This window comes from Mustela lutreola, chromosome 13 (assembly GCF_030435805.1).
Source record: "Mustela lutreola isolate mMusLut2 chromosome 13, mMusLut2.pri, whole genome shotgun sequence".
Taxonomy (NCBI): Eukaryota; Metazoa; Chordata; class Mammalia; order Carnivora; family Mustelidae; genus Mustela; species Mustela lutreola.
The window spans coordinates 85,056,593-85,082,221 of record NC_081302.1 but is presented as its reverse complement, the minus strand read 5'-3'; the positions used below and the strand labels follow the sequence as shown (position 1 = coordinate 85,082,221).

Below are 25,629 nucleotides of genomic sequence, written 5' to 3'. Positions count from 1 at the left end.
TTTTATACATTTGTCATTTTATGGTAGAGGATCTGGAAATCGACTTATCTAAAACACTTTGAATGCTGAATCTTGTCTCTAAATCCGATAGTCCTAAATACTTCCTAACAAAAACTTGATTCTTAATGGTATTTTAAAATAAAAAGTCTTGCTAAAAAAATTTATCTCTGTAATGATGTGCTCTAAGAAAGTGTCATCTCCTACACTACATAATTCATATGGTTATATGGTTTCAATAAAAGAGCATGATCTGCAGTTAAGTTGGAAAGTCTTCGTTCTGGAGGTGGGAGTAGGAGAGAACATAATCAGAAGTGATATATATTTAACTTGACTTTAGCTAAAATACAAAGAAGGAAAGGGTGTAACTGAAAGAATCCATTTAAAAATCATTTTATGACTGACTGTGCCAAAGCAGAGATTCTAATCACCTGAAGTAGGGCTTCTGCTACTTTTCCTTACTGTTCTTCTCAAGATGACTGAAATTATCTTGTAATTAAATCTTATATTTCAGTTCTTTATCCAACTGGATGTCTCCAAAGTACTAGCTACTATTTATCACTCCATCCTTTTGATATAATTTCTTTCCTTGCACCAAACCGGTAGTTTTTAAGTTTCTACCCCCAGAACATCTTTTTCCCTATATATTACCTACTCCCTATATCAAGAATTTCAATTTAGGGTGGATATGAACAAAAATACCCCATGACTTCACAATACATTTAAGTCGATGTATCAGATTATTCTCATAAGAATGAATGGTTTTAAATAATATAACTTGCTGCCTAGCATAATTTGAATTAAATAATTACAGTAACTTTCTAAATTATAAACAGGAATTTATTTATCAGTGTTCTTTCTGATACCCACCATCATCCATTTGAAAAATAAACACATTTTTCTTTAACAGTTGGAAACTTTACATTGTTTCTTTTTCCTCAAATTTTTTTTCTCCTTAAATTTTCATTTCAATTTCATTTCCCCAGATTATCTTAATATATTTTTATACTCATTTACTGCTCACACCATTTAATTATCTGAAACAAGTATGTCTGGTTATTGAAATAGAATTTAAAAATATTCTCAGTGATCATAAGACTATTTTTAAAATATCTTTTGAATTATCTATCGATGTAATACTAATACACACTTGAGCAAAGTACAACACAAATTTAAACAAATTATTAAATGTAAAAATAAAATTTTATGCATTTGTAATTGAAATTAATGTAGCAGGATTTTGTTTTTCCAAATGAGTCCATATATCTGAAAAAATACTACGTCTTGCTAGAATAAGACAGAGCTGAACATAATTTGATTTGAATCCGATTTCATTTAAATAGAAACAGTGGGAAAATCTATTCACATAAATGGAAAGCATTTTTAAAATAACAGGGTTCCTTAATTATTTGAACTTCTTCCAAGTTATATGCCAAAAATCACAGAAATCCACCATCAAAAATTACTTTTAACAATCTGTTAACTGACAACCTGATTCCTTCAATGTCACTTAATGCAAAGGGCTGAAAACCTTCTGACTTGTAAAATTACTGGTTCTCTATTCCTCAGTCATTCACTCCCAACACCATACTATTTGGAACTGTCCCTTTATTTGGCACTCTGCACATTTTTACATATCTGCCTATCCATTATGATAAGATTCAGAATGAATAAGAGCTTTTGCCTTTCTTTTGTAAAGCGGGAGCAAGGTAAAGAAGAGTAGCACAGGCAGTTCGCTGAGGCTCCCCTGGAAGCCTTCCTATATCCTCACCACTGTACCCCATGGGGTTTCTTCTGAAAGAACCATCTGCCTCTTTCACCCTACTAATGGAAATGCTGCCTAACCTACCTTGTCATCCTTTAAATCCGTTTTCCACAGTATAATCTTACTACTATGGTTTGATCACTTCACCTCCCTATTTCCAATCTTTCTCACGCAATACAAAGACCATCCCTACTTCTTCATCTCCACAAAGACCTTTTCCCTCTACGTTTACATGTAAGCAACAACAAAATGCCTCCTGCTTCACGCCACACTCTCACTTCCAGGTCTCTGCCTAGGCTACTGTCACTGCCTGGAATACTCTTCACCTTCTGCTGTATGTTGCACTCCTATTCAGCCCTCAACTATCAGGCTAAATGCCATCTTTCCCAAAAGCACCCCTTTATTCTTCCCCTAGTAAGAGGTTAGGTAAACCTTGGTGCTCCTCTATCACTCTTATCAGACTTCTACTGTATCCTTGGATCGTGGCACATAGGGGAGTTGAACTGATGAAAATGTCACATTTTTTTCATTAAAGTATAGTGGACACACAATGTTACACTCAAATATTTTTTAATTGTTGATAGTTTAAACTCCTAATCTTACTTTAATTCTTAAGTAAGCTATCTAAACATTGCATTTCAGACAGCACTCACACTTTCCAATACTTTACAAATTAATCTTGGATTACCTTTTCAGTTTATAAACCAAAAGTCAGCAAAATGGGTCCAAGAAAGCTCTCTTTAACTTCCTGCAACATCTACTCTAATCTGGATCACCATCATCTTTGCCTTGGATTACTTCAATTAGCCTCTTCACTGGTCCCCCTGCTCGTAGTTTACTCTCAGGGTAGCAGAGTAACCTTTTAAACATTCTCTGTTCAAAACCCTACAACAGCACCCCACTTCATTCAGAGCAAAGGCTAAAGACTTTATCTGATTTCCCTCTATTTTCCCTTCTATTTCCATTTTCTGACAAAATTCCATCTCACTCTGCTCAACCCACAATGGCAGTTCCAACTGTTGCCTGATTATGCCAGGCATACCACAGGGCCTTTGTATTAGCAGTTAGTTCACTCTGCCTGGAATGCTCTTCCCTAGGACATCATGGCCTCATCCCTACCACCTCAAGTCTTTGCTCACAAGTCACCTTCTAAATAAAGCCTATACTGATCACAACATTAAAAATTATAGAAATCTCTGAAATCAGCACTCCTGATTCTCCTAACCCTGTTCAGTTTCTTATCCCACAGTCTTATGGTCTTCTAACACACCATATGATTTATTTATTATCTTTCCCCTATAAAGAGCTTTAGAAGGGGATTGATTTTTGTCGGTTTTGGTCACTAATGTATCCCAAATGCCTAGAACAGTACTTGGTACATATTAGGTAATCAATAATTATTTGTTAAAGGATAAATTCTTCAAGAAATGTGAACTTTTTTTAGTCAAACTAGTAGTGTTTCTCTCATATAGCCTTCAATTTCAAATTAATTCTTTGGACTGGAGAAGACAATTTTTGTTTCCAACCCTCATCTCAACCCTCCATAGTCTGTGCTCTCAGATACAAAAATGTTTTGCTCCCACACTGATACCTGAGACTTGCAAAAATTGAAAAAGCACTGAAAATACAAGGAAAGCATTCCTGATGGTACTGCCGAGGCAAGAAATGTGACAAAGAATATAATATGACAGCAACCTGAAATGAACTGCCTTTGAAATTAACATTCGCCATGAATCAAGCCAAAGCAAAAGTGATGATTTCCACAAGCACCTAATCTAATGCATATAGTAATCCCATAAAGAATAAAACTTTTTCCATAGAGCATTGATATTTTATTTCAAACAAGAGTATAAAACAATAAAGGAAATAAATTCTCAAACATTTCCTTGATATTAACTTAATAGTTCATTTTTTTAAAAAAAAATCACTTTCTACTGCACAGGCATAAATGATATCCATGTATTTTTGCATTAAAAATAAAAAGATGAGGGGGGACAGCACCCTGCTTGAGTTACTGATTTTGCAACTGGCAAAAACCAATGTTATTTCATTATTGATATTTCTGCCTGAAACCTAAATTTAAAGATACTGAAATCCAAAATGCTGTTTCAAATCCCCTTTTAGGAGAATATTTGTCTAGGTGTATCCCTCCTTAATTTCACCATTAAAAAGTAATGAAAATTTTGCCACTACTAATAGGAAGATCGAAGTCAATTCTCATCTAGGCACACTACTGTCTTCTAACTTCACCTGACAGGACTCTCAAGTTTCACATATTCAGGACAGCTATTTCTGTTTTATAAAGTAAGAATCTTGGTTTTCCTTAAGAAAGCCACTGAAATGTAGTTTTAGCTTTATCAACAAAAAAATGCTTGTTAATATTCCCCCGGTTTCTAAAAATCTCACATACTTTGTTTCATTCATTTAGGGTGCCTGTACTGTGTTAGCACTGTTTTCTGATGGACATGGGATATGTTCAGAGTACTTTAGATCAAATGTCCCTTCAAAGTCTCACTGTATTCAGAATAATTTTACATTTGTTTTCCCCAGTACAGGATATAGCTGTCAATTCTCACCAGATTGGCATTACTTATATATACTGAGTACTTGCCATCCTTGTTTATTTCAAGGCTTCTCCAAGTTTTCTTTCATGTATCAGATTTACAACGTGCCTAACACTCAAGTAATCTACCCATCAACTCAGAATTTATAAAACAGTATAAATTACAAGAGCACAGCTATAGAGTTCATATTACCTAATCACAGAATCTGTTCTGTTGTACCCTGGGATGGAAGAAGCCTTTTCTCCTGGAGATCCCAAAATTTGAAGTGTTGTATTAATGTCAACTTCAGATGAATGCTTAATGGAATATTCCATTATTTCTGGAGGTATTAGCGGAGTCTCTCCCTGAGTATCATCAGCTAAGAGGTAGCCTTCAGTTTAAAAAAAATTAAAAATGAACACTTAACAAATCTACATTTATCAAATCGTACTATAAATGTTTTCAATTTTATCTGATTTACATACATCATATTAAGTTGATGTGAAGATAAATTATAAATGTCAATTTCAAGTTTGAGGAGAAGAAATTTTCTATTTCTCAGATAATTAACTCTCAAAATACAAAGGACAAATGTTTTATTCATCAATTTTATAATTCATACTGACATGTAGGCTTTTTAATCTACTACCTTTTAATAATTTTCAGTAATATATCTATAAACATAATAGGAATTCTACTATTATCTCTATCAAAATCAGTATTTGGGCATGCCTTTTCAAAAAGTAAGATTTCTTTTTCTTGATTATTTAAAATACAAAAACACTGATAATATGCTTATAAAATAAGACCCTAAAAGTCAGACTGCCTAGATTTGCATTCTAACTCCAAAAATTAATAGCAGTGTGACCACAGGCTACTCTGTGGTAAAACTCTCTCTCAGCTTCTTCATTTATAAGATGGGAATAATAACAGTAACAATAATAAAACCTGCTAATAGTACTAAACAGAAAAAAAATAGTACTAAATCAGTGGGTTGCAATGAATTCCACATGTCACTGGGTAAGCAAAAGGCATTAAATATACATGTTAGCCAGTATTTTTTAAAAATGCATCCACAGCTCTGTGATATACAGAAGCTATATTCAAATTTCATCCAATTTATCCAATTCATGTATGGACTTTTATTTTTTTTAACATATGAAGCTTCTTCTAACATATGAAGTTTAAACTGCTCAGTTGGCAACTACATTTTAAAAAGAAACAACCAACCAACCTGTAACTAAAATAAGCCAGTGAATATCTTCATACAGATCATCAAGCATTTTGTTGTCAATAGTGCTTGAACCAGGTGAAGCAAGTAATTGCTGCTGATGTCGTTGTAACTGACCATGGAGTCTTGTTACTCTTTCTTCTAATAAACTGAAAGAGGGGGAAAAAAACCAAAGCTTCATAAAACTCAATAAACAAAGATCTAGAACAACTCATAATATCCATTTATTAGACATCATAAATTAAGAAGTTAGCACAAAAACACATATATGAAAATATTATAGTATACAACTGTTCTCATAGCAGTATAGGAATTGTGATTTATTATTTATGACATAGAATTAAAACATTGCTTTACAAACAATCAAGGTTTACAACAGGCATTTGAAAACTGGTTATTCCAAGTTTTTATATTGATATGGGTCAAATCATTTCTCATACCATGTTTTCCACAATCTCTCTGCCATCTATGCTGTAGTGCCTGGGCTCCAAATGTACAAGCCAAGGAATGCAATCATGAGTATGTTTCTGTCCATTTGTTCCAGTGTGCTGGGATACGGGGTGGGGGTGTTTAAAGTCTTTAAACACTTTAAGTGCTCTCCAGGGAATTGTGAATAGAGAATATTTGCTCCATGGGGTTTCTTTGGACTGTGTGTACCTTGTCAGAAGAGGTATACAGTGTTCTGCAGCAATTCTTCCTAGCATTCCTACACTGGCTAGTTGATCTGAAAACTGGTCTCGATCATCCTCTTGAAGTTCACTTATTTCTTCTTCCTCACGAGAGGCCACACCATTGGCAGTCTATTATTGAAGAAGGAAATAGAGAGTGAGGAACTGCATTCCTTTGTTCAATGAATCATACATTTCTGTTGCACTGTAAAATAACTTCAGCATATCACAGGAAAAGGAGAGGTGGACAGAGCCAACCCAGCGGTCTAGGGCCTACTAACTATGCTTGATAATGCTAGCAGTTACAAAAGAACGGGGTAAGGGAGACACAGAAGAGAAAGAAATGGAGGGTATTACCCCACCATGATGCACATGTATAAACAGTAAAATGCACTCACAACCCACTTCCCCACACCAGAGAATTTAACTTCAGTAACTGAAAAATCTGACATCTTTAAGATATATTGGTCCTTTATACAGAAGTATCACTGGACAACTAGGAAGACAGGTGGAAGACACAGGTTTTCAGTGAAAACCGAAGAAAAATGGGGTAACTACGAAAACAAAACACTGAACTCATTTAGAAAATGGGATAACTTTTGCTCTAATGTTCTCAGCACATCTTCTTAAGAAGCTCTTCCTAAATATCTAGTATTATACAATGTATAATAGGATAAAATAGACAAAACAGAATTATAATGAAATGGATTTTTACTTACAATCTAGCTTGAAACTTACCAAATTCCTTGTGCCATCTGGAGCAGCGAGGTGGCACTGAATATAGGAATTGAAAACTTGAACAGCATGTTGGGTAAAAAAGCCTTTATGGAAATGTTTGTCGTCTTGAACCAAAGTTAGCCAGGACTCTAGCAATTTGTCATATGCTTCCATGTATACCATGTCATCTTTATCAAGCTAAGAGAAAAGAACACTCATAAAACAGGTGGTCAGAGAAATAAGATGGGAATTATAACATGAGTTACAGAGTTATACATATAAATGAATTTTTCCTTTAGCAAAGGTTCCCAATTATTTAATAATCTAGAGCTAACTGAGCCCATTTTAAAATTAAACAAACATTACAGTAAAAATGTATAGGCCTTTTGTTAAACCTTCTAAAATCTTTATAACTTAATCTAAGTAATTCTTTTCTTAAATTTTTAAAAAAATTTTTTCTTTTAAAGATTTAATTTATTTACTTGACAGAGATCACAAGCAGGTAGTGAGGCAGGCAGAGAGAGAGGAAGAAGCAGGCTCCCTCCTGAGCAGAGAGCCCGATGAAGGGCTCAATGCCAGGACCCTGGGATCATGACCTGAGCTGAAGGCAGAGGTTTAACCCACTGAGCCACCCAAGTGCCCCTTAATCTAAGGAATTCTCAGGCACAAAGGAATTAATGCTTTTCAGAAGATAACACTGAACTCATTTAGAAGTGCTCAGTACTTTGTGGAACATGTGCTTTGCAAGTAAAAATTAAAACAGTATTTTTCTGTAGTCAAGAGAACTGTTAGAATAAAAATACTAAATGTGTACTTAATATACACCTTTCAACGATTTTAGAAAAAGTGAAGGATGATGAAAACAGACTGGCTTAATCAGCATATTTAAGAATATGTGGGGAGAACTTCATAGCTATTCCCTAACATTTTAGAACAAAAAAGAAAAACAAGGATAGGGCCTACACAGGAAGGAATCCAGAAAGGATGCTGAGGTGGGAGGAACACCAGAAGCCTGCGTACTCACAAAAAGCAAAGTATGTGAGTACAAGTGAGTGGCGAAGCCAAATGGACAGTAAGCAATGTAGAATAGAATGGTACAATTATGCAGGCTTGGGTATTAAGTTTTACAACATATATAACTAAAAGAACTTCACAGTAAAGTATTCTGTCATATTGAGGAGGAAGTCTATATGTAGAGATTAAGGATACCTCTATGGAGCCCAAAGTCTTTAACATTTAACGTATCACTTCATTTTTCACATTCTAGTAAGAATCCACATCCTAATTTTGCCATCAATTACTAATATGGGTACATAATTTACCTATGTATTGATTTCTTCACCCACAAACTCATTAGATTAGCACAATTCAATGAAAGGAACACTTAGTGTCAACCAACTACTGGTTAGTACAGAAACATAAATAACGTGCCCTTTAATGCTTTTAAACTCAGTCCAATGGGGAAGAGCAAAAAGCAAACAAAAAATAACTAAAGGCCATGAAGGATAAACACACATTTTAGAGTCAGTTTTTAACAATGGTGTCTCTCATAAGAAATTTGTTATAAATAAAAGAACAGAGTTTTGAACTATATACTCACTTAAAAGGTTTTCACCATTTTGTTACTAGGTTTCTGGTATTCTGATACTAGGTAGTGAACCCACGAATACTGAAGGTCAATAGGTCTAATTTAAAACTTGGCTTTTCTGGGTTCTAAAGCAAACAGGCATTCATCCTACAAATACAGAACTCTGGAACCTTTGCCAAAGAGAATCATCTCAAGCTGTTATTCTAGCAATTTGCCAATGACTTAAAAAAGGGAAGTAATGGAAAATCTATTTCAAGTATTCCAGATTACCCTGTGCCCCCAGATCATAGTACCTAAGCACTTACGGGAACTACTTCAGATAAACTATGTTTTCTTATGCCTTCAAGCTTTTATTTACCCACAGTGTATTTAAAAACAAAACAAAAACAAAACAAAAAAGCCAGTCATTTTCTAGGTAAAATGGACCTCTTAGTTATTTTTAAAAATTCATTTGTTTGAGAGAGAAGATGAATACAGATGTGCGTGCAAGTGGAGGGAGGGGCAAAGAGAGAGGGAGAGAGAAACCAAGTGGATTTTGCACTGAGTGCAGAGCCTGACATGGGGCTCAATCACATGACCCTGAGATCAGTCCTGAGCTGAAACCAAGAGTTGGATGCTTTAACCAATTAATGCCACCTAGGCACCCTTAAAATGGACCTTTTAAAATATATAAAATTTTAAATCATTTTGTGAAAAATTTACAGAAGAATGAAGGAAAAAATGAAAAGAGCGTCATTAGATAATTTAATAAGGATTTAAACAGAGCAAACCCAAATTCTTACTATATATTTACCTGGCCCTAAAAGCATATTTACCAAAAATGAGCAATTCTTTGAATGAAACCAACTGGAACTTATTCATTTCATGAACAGTTACTGCTTATTATCTGTGGTATTTATATTCTATAAAGATGCCACAAACGCTGAGTTAGTAAACAGGTTAGGGTCCTTCTCCAATCACTACATTTTTCTACCACGTCGAGGTGAACAGATCAATACATAACTGTGCATAACTTATGCATAACTTAGTTTTATGTCTTTCTGTTTACAGACACCTTATTTAATATACATCATTCATTTACTAATAATGAACTAGTGATCAACACCACTATAACTCATGCCTGAATGAAACTTATCTGATTCATGTATCTGCTCCATAAGGCATCACAGCCATCTTACACACAGGAACACTAGGCAGCACTTCAACATAGCACTCAGAGGCCATCTCAAATAGTGAAATGATCCTGGCAGTCACTGCACAGGAAGAACTTCAGTATTTTTTTTTTTTTAAGATTTTATTTATTCATTTGACAGAGAGAGATCACAAGTAGGCAGAGAGGCAGCCAGAGAGAGAGGAGGAAGCAGGCTCCCTGCTGAGCAGAGAGCCCGATGCGGGACTCGATCCCAGGACCCTGAGATTTCCTATTGTCCTTGGAAATAAATTGCTTTCTCACAAGTTGATGAATTTGAAAAAATTTACCTAGGATATCAGCTTAAACTCAATCTTCGATTTCACTTATACTATCAATTTCATCATCATTATTGGAGTTTAGCATGCCATCTCTTTACATTTATTTCTAATTTGTTTTATCACTGTAAACGGTCTTATTCTGGCAATTTCCTCCTCTTTGTTACTATGGGCAGAAAATGAAAAATTCTGAATTCCAAAAGGATCCAATTAAACATAAAGACAAACAAACAAACAAAAAAGAACTTAAAGGAAACTGAAAATCTAGACCCCAGTGGTATACTGAGAGTTAAAGAATGTTGCAAAAAATAGCCAAATAAAATCTGTTCAAGCATCATCTGCTGTCATGGGACGGAGGATTCCACATCATTCACTGCCTCCTATATAAAGCTTTGCAAGAAACTTTTTCTACCTTTATTTTTACTTAATATTAGAAAGAATTCCTCTGAGGAGCAGCTGTGCTCCCTCTTTTTGCAGGAGACCCTCTTAAGGAACCTTACCTCCCATCCCATTTCAAGTCCTTCAAATTCAAATCTAAAAAATCAAATTTATTATTACCTACAAAGTAAGCTTCTAGCTTGCATATCACCATTGCTCTTTTTCTCTAATCTTAACTTTCTACTCTATTTCTGATTGTTTTCTGCAAGTTTTAAAAGATTATTTCATTTAAATGCCACCAGAAATCTATGAAACAAAGAAGGTAACGAAAAAATAAAATAATCTCTAATATAGTTTCAACTGCTATGTTAAATACCTTTCCTCTTTCCCTCATGGCCACTATTCTAAAGCCTGATTAATGGAAGAGCAGCTGTGAAGAGTGGCCTAATGTAGAACAAGACAACATTCAAAGGGTTAACTGAAAATGGAACTGACTTAAGAATGTCTACTTAACAGCAGAGTCATATGGTGATTTACATGTAAGAATGTCTACTGCAGCATTACTTAAACACATGCTAACAAATTTATGAACCATTTCCCTAATCATGATTTCCAGTACTATTTTAATGACATGAAAAAATGCTAATGATATAAATAAAAAGTAATGATTTTATTTTTATGTAAGTCTAAGTATGGCTTAAAATTTGGAAAAAATACATTAAAAAATTAATAAGTTTCAGAAGGTGAAACTACAAGTGATTTGGTTTACTTCTCATTAATCAAAAAAATTTTAAAACAATTTTGAGTATTAAATGTTCATACTTTGAGGAGGGGAAAAGGTATTTATAACCCTATATATGAATAAAGAGATGCCAAGAAAGTGGGCAATTCATGGGATTTTTGAAGAATTTTAATTTTTATGCACCGTTTGGGTTACTTTTACCAATTAGCATATTCCATTTTTACATTAAAATTATATTCTGAAATGATACAAGTAACAAAATTAAAATTATAAATGTGAAGAAAAAAGTAGAAGTAAAAACTTAACTCATTAAAAAAAATGGACACACTCCTAGTATTTGGACCAAGGAAAAAAAAGAAAAAAGAAAACTTGAATATTCTCACAACCAACCATTTAAAATTTTTAGTTAGTTTAAATTTTTCTCCAGAAGAAAATACCAGGCTCGGCAGATTTACAGGTGAGATCTAGTGAATTAGCCAAAAAAAGCAAAATAAAAAACAACTAATCTTATACAAACTGACCGAGTGAAGAGAAAAAAATGGGCTAGAGAGTGATCTGTGGAGTTGTTATAATTCTGACAACAAACAAATCCAGCCATTCATAAAAGGCCATGATACATGATTATCCAGCTGGGTTCAGCTCAGAAATTCAAAGGCAATTTTACCATTAGAAATATCCATAAGAGCAATTCAGTTCATTAAATTATTAAGCAGGAATTCATTTAATAATATCCAATAGTCAGTCAAGTTTTACAGAAACCTATTAGCAATTTTGATAAAGAACAGCTCAAAAACCTAGAGCAGACATTATTCCCAATGATAAACCAGAAAAGATGAGTTGTTCCCATTTGTATTCAATACTGTACAATAAGAAAAAGAAATGTATTAAAAAAGAAACACAGATTGTAATGTCTGAACACATTATCATTATTTATAAATGATGTAATTGTCACAGAAGACTAAAAAGATTCTAAAGATAAATTATTGGAACCAGTAAAAATTTAGAAGGGTTAGTAAATATCAGATCAATATACAAAAACTGACTGCATTTTTTTCTATGCTAGCAGGAATGTGAAAAATGAAGTTTAAAAATACTATTTACAATAGTAATAAAAATATAAGTTAGTAAAAAATGTATTCCTTTATTTAGGCACAATGAATTAGACTTAAATCAGTACAGAGAAATACCACTTTTATGGATAGTGTTAGTATCGAGAGATATCCATTCCTCACTTAAGATTTCCCATAGTTGGGGTGTCTGGGTGGTTCAGAAGTGTCTGCCTTTGGCTCAGGTCATGATCCCAGAAAGCCTGCTTCTCCCTCTCCCACTCTCTCTCTGTCAAAATGATGAATGGAATCTTTAAAAAAGAGAGAGAGGGGATTCCCCATAACCCCTACCACAATCCAACTTAACAAATTCACAAATTTTATATGGAAAATAAAGAGCCAAATATATCCAAGACTCTTCTGAAGAACTTGAAGGGAGTGGGGGTGAGGGTGGGAGATTGTCCTATCAAATACCTAAACACCCCTTCAGAATAAAGCAAAATATAAGTGCAGAAATAGAAACCCGACCAATGGAAGTGATTAGAGAGTTCTGGAAACACACCGCTTTTATGTGAAAACTACATATATGATAGCATAGATGTGATGTGGGGTTAATATCCAAAAAATATAAAGAATTTATATAACTTCATAGCAAAAAACCCACAAATAATCCAATTTAAAAATGAACAAAGGACCTGAAAAGACATTTTTCCAAAGATATAGGAATGGTCAACAAGTACATCAAAGGTGCTCAATATCACTAGTTATTAGGGAAATGCAAATCAAAATCAAAAGGAGATTATCACTTTATGGGTGTGAGAATGGCCATCATCAAAAGAGCAAAAGTTAATAAATAATGGCATGGATTAGGAGAAAAGGGGACCCCTGTGCATTGTTGGTGGGATTGTAAATTGGTGCAGCCACTATGGAAACTAGTACGAAGGACCTTCAAAAAATTAACAGAATTACCATTTGATCCAGCAATTCTACTTCTGGGAATATATCCGAAGGGAATAAAAACTCAAGAAGATAATCTGCAACCCCACATTCACAGCAGCATTATAGACAGCATTATAGCCAAGACATGGAAAAAACCCAAGTGTCCACTGAGAGATGAATAAAGAAACTCTGGTATATATACACACTGGAAAATTTCCCATTAAAAAAAAAAAAATGAGGAAAATCTACCATTTGTGACAACACGGATGGACCCTGAAAGCATTATGCCAAGTGAAATAAGTCAGAGAAAGACAAATACTGATCTCACTTATATATGGCACCAGAAGAACAACAACAACAATCCCACAAAACTCAGAAAAAGACATCAGATTTGTTGTACCAGAGGAATGAGGAGGAGGAACTGGAAAAAGGTGGTCAAAAGGCACAAACTTTCAGTTATAAGTAATTCTGGGGAAGTAAGGTAAAATATGATGACTGTAGTTAACACTCCTCTGTGATATATAGGAAAGTTGTTTGAGTAGATCCTAAAAGTTCTCATCACAAAGAGAAAAACTTTTTCTTTTTGTTGTATCTATGATATATAAATGTTAATAAACCTACTGTGATGATCATTTCACATATGTGTAAATCAAGCCATCATGCTGTACACCTTAAACTTACACAGCAATGTATGTCAATTATTTCTCAATAAAAATGGGGAAAAATAGGGGCGCCTGGATGGCTCAGTGGGTTAAAGCCTCTGCCTTGGGCTCAGGTCATAATCTCAGGGTCCTGGGATCGAGCCCTACATCGGGCTCTCTGCTCAGCAGGGAGCCTGCTTCCTCCTCTCTCTCTGCCTGCCTCTCTGCCTACTTGTGATCTCTGTCAAATAAATAAAATCTTTTTTAAAAAATGGGGAAAAATATAAATATAAATCAATAAAAATTTGTTATCCATATGAAAAAAAGGGAAATTGGATCCCTACTTGATCCCATATTAAAACCTGAAGTCTAAGATGGTCAAGTCATGTAAGGTAAACTTTTAACATTTAGAAGAAAACACAGGAAGAGGAGCTGTCCGAAACAAGGAACTAATAATGCAAATCATTTTTTAAAAGTAATTTCTACACCCAACATGAGGTTCTAACTCACAACCCTGAGATCAAGAGCCACACTGCTCTTACTGACTGAGCCAGCTAGGCACCCCAATAATGCTAATTATAAAAGAAATGACAGTAAGTTCGACTACACTAAAACGAAGAACATTTGTTCATCAAAAGACACCATAAAGCTTAAATGCAATAGTGTATTCAGGATTGGATTCCAAAACAGAAAAATGACTGATGGAAAATTAGTGAAATCCAAATAAAGCATGAAAGTTTGGTTAATAATAATTCATCTAATGTTAATTTCTTACTTTTGACAAATGTACCATTGTTATATAACATGGTAAAATTAGAGCAAACTAGGTAAAAGGTACTGCTTTGCAACTTTTCTGTAAATCTAAAATTACTCCAAATTAATTATAAGAAGAAAGATATCATAAACTGAAAAGAAGAGCCACAGAACTGGGAGGATAGATCTGCAACAAATAACTGACAAAAAAACTAGTGTACAGTATAAAGAATTTCTATAAAACAGTACAAAAAAGACAACTTGATACGGAAATGGGGAGTGGACTGAACAAGCAATTCAAAGGAATAACCACAGGAATCATATATATGAAAAAATGCTCACCTTACTAGCACCTTAATTATGTAAGACCATATCGTGTACTTACAAGTTTAACAAAACTGTGATGGGAAAGACATGGACCAATGAAAACTCACACATATCACTACTGAACAAGTAACTGGTTCCATCATTTCAACAAACAATTTGAAACTATCTTGTAGAATTGAACATTCACATTATCTTATGGTCCTAAAACTCCATTTCTAGGTTTAGACCTTACAAAAGCTCTCATGAATGTATGCTAGGAAACACACAGAAGAATGTTTGCTGTAATGCTGTTTGTAATGGCAGAAAAGGAACCTCAAAAGTTCATTTACAGCAGAACAGAGGAAATCTGGCATAACATTCACACGATGATGTATCTTATACATAGAAATGATGAAAATTTCTAAAGCAAGAGAATGACACATTCAGAACAGTGGTCACTTTTCTTGCAGGGTTGCAAGGGGGAGAAACTGGGGTCATAGGATTGGGATGACTACACTGGTACCACTGACCACAGTACTGGTGATCTTAGGTTGGGTCATGGGTTCACTTATGGTGATCTGATGATTTAAAGTAACATTTTATTTTTTGTATCAAATATGACATAATAAAATAATCTGCGATGGTTTTGAGGACTAAAGAAAAGATCTTTAAGATGAACAAATACAATGCTACAATGGCCATGCACAGTGCTCAATGTGTTATCAGCAGCAAGAAAAAAGGGTAGTTTTATTCTTTCAATAAAAATACATTGAATGCTAAGAGCGAAGCACTGGAATACAGAGATGAATAAAATAGTTTCTTCCCAAAGAAACATCTGTGGCCTGTTTATATACTTAATAAAGCACATGCTTTGCAGACATCATTTGTTAAGTCTTAACAGTTTATCTTGCCAAAACAAACAGACTGGTAACATATCTTAAGAGGAACTTATGGAATAGCATCCTCTGACCTCTGGTATCTCAAAAGGAAGCAGGACATTTTCTTAAAACTATCTTTGTTGTTCTTTAGTACATATATAATGAATCTTATCATAATTTAATTATTCATATATAGAAAAGTAGAAGATGTAAAAGCCTTATAAGCTTTTTTATTATCAAAAGAGCAATAATCCTGATACTAAACAAAGCAGAAAATCACAGACTGTAAGAGCCCCTATTCATTAGATGGTGATAGAAAATAAGAACTAAAAACTTCTAAACAGCCTTCTGGATCCTCCTGAATACCAATATAAGTAACTCATCAGGCAAAGTGTGAGAAATCTGGTTGATGACAATTGGCAACTAAATCTTTCAGTCTAATCATGGAGAACTGAAACCTAACCAAGTGCTTTTTCATAATACTTTGGCCCTGCTCCATGGCCACACTGGCCAACACCCAACAGCCAAGCCAGAGCACGTGCACAGAGATGACCAAGCAGTCCAAGCTAGACACTATGTGCTCATGCCATAAGTATTGTCAGGCCTGCTGCCAGAAAGGCTTTGGAGAGGGGCTTAGAGCTTATGAGACTACTTGACCCCACTTTACTCCATTTGGGAATGGAGGGTGGAGAAGGTAATCAAACTGTGATAACAGCACTTACATTTCAAAGCTCATAATTAACTTAGAAGTGTACAGAGGAGTGAATCTGGAGCCCTTCAGCCATAGAAAAGTATCTGTTTTTACGTCTATGTGAATATTAAAAAAAAAAAATAGTGGTGAATTTCATTTATGAAGATGCTGCCAAAGAAGGCTTTCTAAAGTAAATATGTATATGTGAATCTGCTCCCCCTTCTTGACTTTGAATTTCAGAATTAAAATCTAACAATATTGTTTGACTCCAACTATATGATATCCTGGGAAAGGCAAAAACTATGGAGATAGTAGGGGCACCTGGGTGGCTCAGTTGGTTAAGCTGCCTTCAACTCAGCTCATGATCCCAGGATTCCTGGGATAGAGCCCCATGTCAGGCTCCTTGCTCAGAGGTTGCTTGCTTCTCCTTCTCCCTCTGCCTACTTCTCCTACTGCTTGTGCTCTCCCTCTATAAAATAAATAAAATGTTTTTAGGGGCATCTAGATGGCTCAGTCAGTTATGCATCTGCCTTCGACTCAGGCCATGATCTGAGGGTCCTGGGATCCAGCCCCATGTCAGGTTTCTTGCTCAGCGGAGACCCTGCTTCCCCCTCTCCTGCTGCTCCCTGTCTGTGCCCTTTCTCTGTCAAATAAATAAATGAGACCTTTAAAAAAATAAAATGTTTTTAAAAACCCCAAAACTATGGAAACAGTAAAAAGATCAGTGGTTGCCAGCGATAGGGGAAAGAGGTAGAACACAAAAGATTTTTAAGGCCCTGAAGCTATCCTGTATGATACCATAATGGTGAATACATATCAATGCACATTAGTCAAAATCCACAGAACATATAACACCAAGAGTGATTTCTAATGTAAACTATAGACTTTGCGGGATAAGGATGTGTCAGTCCTGGTTCATCGATTGTAACAAATGTTTACCACATTGGTGGGGGATGCTGATGTTAGGGGAGGCTGTTTACATTTGTAGGGGCAGGGGGGGATAAGGGAACTCTGATTTTTTCATTCAGTTTTGCTATGAATCTAAAATTGTCCTAAATAATAAAGTATGTGTGTATGTATATACCTAATATGAGATACTATAAAAGTACATAAGATAACTCTTGCACTGAAAATACATCTCGTGCTAGAGTAGTTCTAAATTTGATTGTCATGCTGTAAACAACTCCAAACCTACTCCTAACAGGACAATAGTTACTATCAGATATTTAGTATGATCCATCCCACTACAATAGATCTTTTTTCTACAGACAGCAAATAACCAACATGAAGACTCCAAATATTAAAAAGAAGTCCATGAAATTGAAATGATCATCAGTATTTTCTTCATATGTAAACATAAATTACATGAGTTAGTCAAAAGAAGAATATGATTCGGACATAAAAAATGCAAGAAGATGGATATGGATAATTCATTCTCACACAGAAAATTTTATTTCTAAGGCATATATTTTTTTTAGATTTTATTTATTTATTTGACAGACAGAGATCACAAGTAGGCAGAGAGGCAGGAAGAGAGAGAGGAGGAAGCAGGCTCCCTGCTGAGCAGAGAGCCCGATGCGGGGCTCTATCCCAAGATTCTGGGATCATGACTTGAGCCGAAGGCAGAGGCTTTAACCCACTGAGCCACCCAGGCGCCCCTTTAAGAAATATTCTTTAAGAAATTCCTTGACCTGGTTTAACTTTGTGTTCCGTATTTCTGGCCGGAGGCTGTTGTTACTGTATTACTCTTTACATGGACTTGGGAGTGAAAACAAATTAAACAATCAGAGATTGTAGAAGCTGGAGAAAAAAATGCCAACACTGACCAGAAGTTCACTAGCAGTGTTCCTTTGCAAACATGATGAAAAAAACCATTTGAAAGAATTAACTGATGAGACAAAAACATGCCTACAATAAAAGACGGGGCGGGGGGGGGAGGACTCCAGGTAAATGTAAGGGTAAAAAAAAAAAAAGTTCTATCGAAAAAAAAAAAGTTCTATCGATATACTATTTCTTAATCTGGAGGTTGGTATACAGTGACTCATTTTATTATTTTATAACATATATACACATATACATATGAAATTTTTTACTTTGGATGAATGAAATATTTCACAGTAAGTTTAAAATTTATAGGTATGGGGACAACCCCCGAATCCAACGACAGATCAAATAATATATGATGTAGTGCAAAGTGTAAAACACTAGTAAGAAAGGAAAAATGAAAGATTAAAGACTCAAAGAACTCTTACTAGTTTATGCTGTTGTTCATCTGTTGGAAGAATTTAGATTCTTTTCCTGGTGTAGCATTATTTAAGGCAAATACGATAACATAGATAAAAATAACAGAAATGTCACAAATAAAACTTCATGAACTCTACTTAAACTTCAGAAGCCTCTGAATGTTCAATGCAAAAGGAATAATTCGTTCTCTTATTTTTTTTCTTCTAGCTGGCCCTAAAGGCATAGAATTAATTTAACTTCAGCATACCTATGCAGCTGACAGTATTCCTGGCTTCTAAAAGACCCCAAGATAAATTGATTTAGTGGACAAGTATTGCAGCTGTTAGAAGAATCCTATAGATAGATCACAAGGGGGAAAAAATCTGCCCCCATAAAAACACCAAGAGTCTGAGCTGCAATTTTCAGAGTGCTTAAACATTACAAATTCCTTAAAATAGTTTCTTCCTTTTAGAAATGCACATGAATTTTCAAATTCTTAGTGCTAAGTAATGTATATACATCAAGCACCATGCCTGGCACATGGTAGGTGTCAATAAATATTTATGGAATTGAATTACTCCAGCAATATCCTCATGTGCCAACATCTCCGGGACTTGCCTGGCTTACAAGGAAGGGGTAGACGGGCAATCCCTTTTTTCTACCTCACTCTGTGTTCATTTTTAAACCCCCAGCACATTAGATCTGGTTATGTTTCTAGTGCTAATAATACTGTTTTAAACAATACAAAGGATATTATATGTAACAACAGTTATGACAATAGGTAAGCTTTATTCTCAACCAACTATACCGCACCTCAAGTGCAAGAATTCTGTAAAACGTAAACACTGGTTCTGTGCTAGGATTAGTACAACAAATTGAAAAAATTGGAGGTGATTCAAGTACAAGTCAGGAAAACACTGCTTTCATAAAATTATGATCCAACCAGGATTAAATAAAACAGTGCAATTATTTTTTAAAGACCTGTTTTAATAAGAATCTTTATTTAAGGTGTAATAGCCAATTTTCTTCCAAATACCCTAAGAGAGGTAAAACTGTTAGTATTAAAAAGAAGTATATTTAAAACGTGCAAGGTTTAAAAAATACTCATGCACATTGTCTAATTCTTTTTTTTTTTTTTTACTCTTTCAAGCAGATGAAATGAATGCACATAATGAAGCTGGACAGCTGTCTTGCTCTCTATAGTATCACCAATTTATCCTTTCTGGACATCAGAACCACTAGGTGGGGAGGTTGGCATGGCTTCTCAAACAGTCCCATCCTCTTGTGAGTTAAGGGGCAAGGCCAACTATATGTGTATTATTGTATGGATATCACCATTCCAGAAAGTGAGTTAGTAGTTTTCCCTCTTATCACTGAAATATCTCAAATTTATGCTCCCCACTTTTCAACTTCAATTTGTAATCTGACTTAAATGCTTTCCTTTTCACTACATCTCCTCCCTACAATGTAATTATCCACTGAGCCAGAGAAAATAGACTCTGAATGAAGAATGCTGAACTTCACCTTCACTCATTCACCCAACAAACTGCAACGTTACTTTACCATGTTACATTCTATAATGAACTTCCTAACAACTTTATCAAGTATCTTTCTCTTTACTACCTTGTCCTGCTGGTCTTGAGTTTAGGCTACAGATGTACTACAATTAAAGTTTTTTCTTTACAAAGTTTATCTAACACCACCTCCTTTACATACCCACTGTGAAACACATATGTATACACTTCATACACTTCAAGGTTTAAGCATCATGCTTGGCTGCTGTGCTCAATTAACTGAACAAGTTATGTGGCTCCTGTCTGATGAACCTATTGGGAGTTGAACTTAAAGTTTTCTATTAACAAAAGAAACCAAGAAGCAAACTAGAGTACAGAGTTCAAGTCACAGTCTTCTTCAAATTTCACTGAATTGATTCAAATGGATATACTAGTATTATAAACATTTTATAAAACAACTGATATAATAGGAACAATTATTTTGTTAGAATATTAATTTTTAAGGCAACAGTTCCATCTCTACAGTTATTCTCACCTCTTTAGTCCAGGAATAGTTAGTATCTGATTTCTGGGGTGCAATGAAAAAATTCTTGGCTTCAGGAAGCCTCAAGTAATACCAGGAAATTTTGACAGCCAAGAGAACGACTTGGCTGAAGACTGGAATTATTCTTTTTCAGCACAGACTTTCAGTTCATTGCAAGTTGAAGAGTAGTCATAAATAACTGTCTTCACACACAAGCTAAAGTCACTAAGTAAAGACACGTTTCATGAAATGCACATTATGAATATCAAAAATTTCTCTTCCCATGTAGATTTTTCTCCCTTGCTACAGCCACATAATCACCATTGGAGACATAAACTTCTTAAAAAGGAGACAATCTGTATGTATTCCTAAATAAAATACAGTTTTGAAAAAATATTCTCACAGTAACACAGAGGTGTATATGCTGAGTCTATTTTCCTATTGGAGCAAAAAAACCTCCTTCACTATTAAAGAAAAACAAAACATTTCACAAAATTAAAATTGTGAAGAAAAGTACTATTAAAACTGTTAGTATGCACAAAACCCAAGAACTTGTCTTACCTTGGTAAGACAGTATACACAACACAGGCTCTCAATAAGTCCTATTATTATAAAGGTTAATTTTAACATTATTATTCCACATTTTATTGTGTCTAGTTTTCAGGCACTTCCATATAATTAATCCACCCCACAGAACAACAGAAGGAATTATTATCCTAACTATATCAACATGCTCAAAAAAGGTAAAGCAATTTGTTCAAGGTTCTGTAGTTTATAATTACTTGGCTCATGACAATACTGTCTCCTTCCAAACATTCATGATCTTTCTGTATCATGCTGACTCTCTAAGCAGTTTTTTTAATTGCCCCAATTTTTCTATTTTTACTTAAAAGATCATTTTAAAAATACATTTTTTCATCTGAGGTTGACAAATAGGTATTATGTACTAGTACTACAATTACTGGGTACCCAAGGAAACAAAAGATGATGGGACCTGAATCCTAGAACTTCCACTCTGGTTTGGCTAGAATTGTTCATGTACTTTGATATTAGCTGCACTTTCCCCAGGCTCCCCTCCCCTGGCACACACAAGATACAGTGAAAACCACATGAGGTTGAGATGATATTTAGGAGGATTTGTTTAGTCCTCTGACAACTCATCCTGAGGGGCCTCCCTCGTAGCCCTCCACCTCACCAAATCTTGCCTCTGAGTAATACAAAGCTTTAGGCAAATCTTTCCCCTCTGCCTTTTTAAATAGGTAACCATTTTTTTTTTTTCAATTTAGTTTCAGAGGCAGGTAACCAATATATTTTGGGGGGGGGGTAGGATTTTGTTTATTTATTTGACAGAGTGCAGGAGAGAGAGAGAGCACAAGCAGGGAGAGCAGCAGAGGGAGAGGGAGAAGCAGGCTCCCCACTGAGCAGGGAACCTGATGTGGGGCTCAATATCAAGACCTGGGAATCATGACCTGAGCAGAAGGCAGTCACTTAACTGAATGAGCCACCCCCATGCTCCGGCAACCAATTATCTTTAAAATCATTTTCCAACACCATAAACAGAACAATTAAATTAATTAAAACAAATGAAAAGAAGTAACAATTTTCTTAAATGAAATCTATGAGGTATATAGTATCTACAGCACACCTTTTTGTGAAACAAGCACAATATACATCATCTCAGAAAGTGTATCTAGGCTTTCCATATTCTAAAGTTTCTCTATCCAACTTGACAGAAAATTATTTTCCAAGTTGTCAGTCTCCTGGTCAAAATAAATGAATTCTCAACTTAAAATCTGCAAACCAAGAATGTTATATATCTTCTAGCAATTCTTCTATAAAATGTCTAGGAACTTCCTTAACCCACAAACAGAAATGAAAAAATAGCTATGTTTCTAAATATGTGATCAACATATTGTTTAATCCACCTGGTTTAGAAGAGAGAACAAACCAATCAAGCGGGGGGAAAAGCACAATGAAATCATGTTCAATGAAACCTGAATGATTCAGAATTTGTGATAATTTGAAAAGGGTTTGAATCAAGTTAAATACTTAAAATTTCCCCGTATTTCCATGCTCAGTACATAATTTTTCCCTCTGAGAAATTCAAATCTCACATATGATGCCTTTATGCTTCTATTCTTCTACTACCTACATTTTTTTCCAACACGCAAATATCTGCCTGACCTGGTTCCTTTACTCATCAAAACGCTAAAGCGTCCAACTACATAAACCATTCTCGAGTTCTCTATCTTCTGAACACCCTTAAAGGGATACAAAAACTCATACAGATGTTGCCAGACCCCCAACAAAACAACTCAGATGGGATCTAACATAAAATTCAAACAGATAACTATAAATATTCTTTTTAATTATGATCTTTCAAAAAAACTCACATTCTGATTCACAAAAAGAAAAATTAGTTCCAACAATTTAAGAACCACTACAGAGGAAAAAAATCAATTATTTCCCATGATTAATGTAGTTATTCACAGTAACTCTTAGTAACACAGCTGTGCTGTCAAGGAATTTTAATCTCTTAAATTAAATTTTATATTTGGAAAATATACATTCGAAAACTTCCACCAAAAAACATCTTTAGTACTGCTATTGATCTTAAAGAAAACTAAATTCTAATATACTATTAAACCATAGCATCAAAAAAATGAAAGAGGACGGCTCAGTTAAAACCAGCATGATTATAATTATTTGAACCAAATTATATTTCTGTAATTTCCAGATAAGTCCAAAATTTCCAGATAAGTCCAAAATTCCAAATAAGTCCAAAATTTTTTAATCCTCAAAAAATATTAAATTACCATATTAGCAATTTTTAAACTTAAAATTTTGTTAAAATGGGTTTGCAACATAATTCTTAATACAGACACTTCATTCCAATTTAATTTTCTCAAAATTAAAATTTTAACAATAAATTTAATCTACTAAAGTGATTTTAATCCACAAGATTTAAAAATATTGTTTCTAAACACAGATTACAAATAGTTTGCACATGTAACAAAAATGCAGTCTTAGCAATAGGTAGCACTTCCTTATTTGTCATGACAAATGCTGCAAAGGCACAGCAAATTTCCTTGTAAAAAACAGACACAATTTATTTTAGAATAGGCACTCACCACTTCTTCCAATGCAGCACTTCGCCCAAAAGAACAAGTGAGGTGTGTGAGGCAGTTAACAAAGGACGAGAAAAGTTCATTTGGAATGGCAGTTAAAACATTTCGAGGGAACACAGTTATCAGGTTGCTGATAATGCTGGAGATTCCCACAGCTTCTGAATCTTCTATTTCAATTCTACAAGTCAAGTAATGAGTATTATTAAGTGGTAGTAGAAGAAAAGTCCCAAGAACTCATTTCCAAACATGCAAATATTATCATCCATTCATTTTTAAAGGTGTGTCTCTGTGTATTATTTCAAATTACCCATATAACTATACTTTAGAATATAAACAGGGAAAAAAAATCACCAGTTTCTTTTTCTCCTCTAATGTTAAACAAAGAAAAAAACTGAAGGTTCTTTTTCAGCTACAAAGGGCAAATATACCTACCCATTGATAGTATTCAGTAATCCCTCAATGAAGTGTGCTAGATAATCAACTTGTGATCCTTCATCAGGGAAGATGGGTCCATGAAGAGAAGCTAACTGGGCAAGGCACTGAAGAGAATCTTGTGCCATATCTGAATCTTCTCTGATTTTTCGATGTACCTGTTAGAAAGAATTACTAATCCATAAAAATAAATTCTTCTTTTGTAAGGGTCACGTGTCTATCATGCCGAATGAGGTAAGAGAAAAATTCACTGTAGCTGGTTATTTCTAGAAAATTAATTCCTGAACTTAATTAAATTTGAAAATTGTCCCTCAGTCCATTTTACATTATAGGCCATGATTTTAAACTTATCAAGTAATTCTTAACTGAGGGCTACCTACATTTTGAAAATTGAACTGTCTCCAGCATGTTATGACAAAGAGAGAAACAGATGCCAGCCAGTCAGACATACTGCTTCTTCTAAAAACAGCAACAACGACAGTCATCTGTATTATGCTAACTATGCCTAGCTCCAGCTTCTTGCTAAAGTTAGCAGACAAGTTCAATCAAGAGTATATAGATGCTGCTTTAGCAGAAGTAAACAGTTGCACACTTAGAAAACCAATATACCTTTCAATCCCTAGACATTTGCTAATTCAACCAGTATATAAGCATACTCTTTCATTACTCTGAGATTGCCCACAATTTGCCTGAATTTCATTTTATCCTATACCATTGCTTTTAATAATGGCTAAAATGTTTTATTTTATTTAAATTATATTTACATCCAATTTAAACCTCATCTAGATCTTGTTTCAATGATGCAATACTGATGTGAAACACCTGGTCCATGGTATTCTGTACAAAAAGAAATGCTCCTGAAATACTGCTCCCCATTTTACAGTGTTAATATTCTCAGATTTTAAAGATGTTTCATTTCTGTGATCTGACATAATTAAAATGCCAAAGAAAAATACACTTTGTAAAGAAATTGCAGGTACTTTTTTAAAATTATATTAATTTATTTATTTTCAGAAATATCATGCAGGTAATTTTTTATCCTAATCCACCAACCACATTCAATGGCAACCATTTTCTACTTTCCACAAGCATTTGACTCATCCAGCCCTTCTTTTCTTACACAAATCTCTTTGCTTTCTGAATGTCACAGAATTTTAAACATTAGTTCTCTATTTGTTTCAAATTATGTTCACTCTGACTCTGCAAATCATTTATAAATTACTTGAAGTTAGCATATTTCTCTTAAGTATTCACAGGTACATTTTTGGGACACAGTGAACAGACACTCAAATCCTTATTCACAGATTGATTTCATTAATCTTTAAAACCTTGAACTTCTTAAGGCTCTAAGAAATTTAAAATACTAAAGAGTCACAAAATTGATCTACTGACATGTTTAGAATATTCCATCCTCTTTGGTCTAGAATATGGGTTGGCAAACCACAGCTTATGGCCAAAT

The 25,629-nt window shown here is 34.5% G+C and overlaps 1 protein-coding gene across 4 annotated transcripts in view; it reads right to left on the bottom strand.

Moving 5' to 3' along the window:
- Positions 1 to 25,629, bottom strand: part of XPO4 (exportin 4) — a 121,960-nt gene that overhangs the window by 20,954 nt on the left and 75,377 nt on the right. For all 4 annotated transcript variants that reach the window (XM_059143773.1, XM_059143774.1, XM_059143777.1 and 1 more), the window contains exons 8-13: positions 24,171 to 24,328; positions 23,742 to 23,916; positions 6,943 to 7,119; positions 6,194 to 6,336; positions 5,540 to 5,685; positions 4,519 to 4,696 (exon numbers count right to left, since the gene is read on the bottom strand). In XM_059143773.1, coding sequence (XP_058999756.1) covers positions 4,519 to 4,696; positions 5,540 to 5,685; positions 6,194 to 6,336; positions 6,943 to 7,119; positions 23,742 to 23,916; positions 24,171 to 24,328 — 977 coding nt within the window. The remainder of the gene's footprint in view (positions 1 to 4,518; positions 4,697 to 5,539; positions 5,686 to 6,193; positions 6,337 to 6,942; positions 7,120 to 23,741; positions 23,917 to 24,170; positions 24,329 to 25,629) is intronic.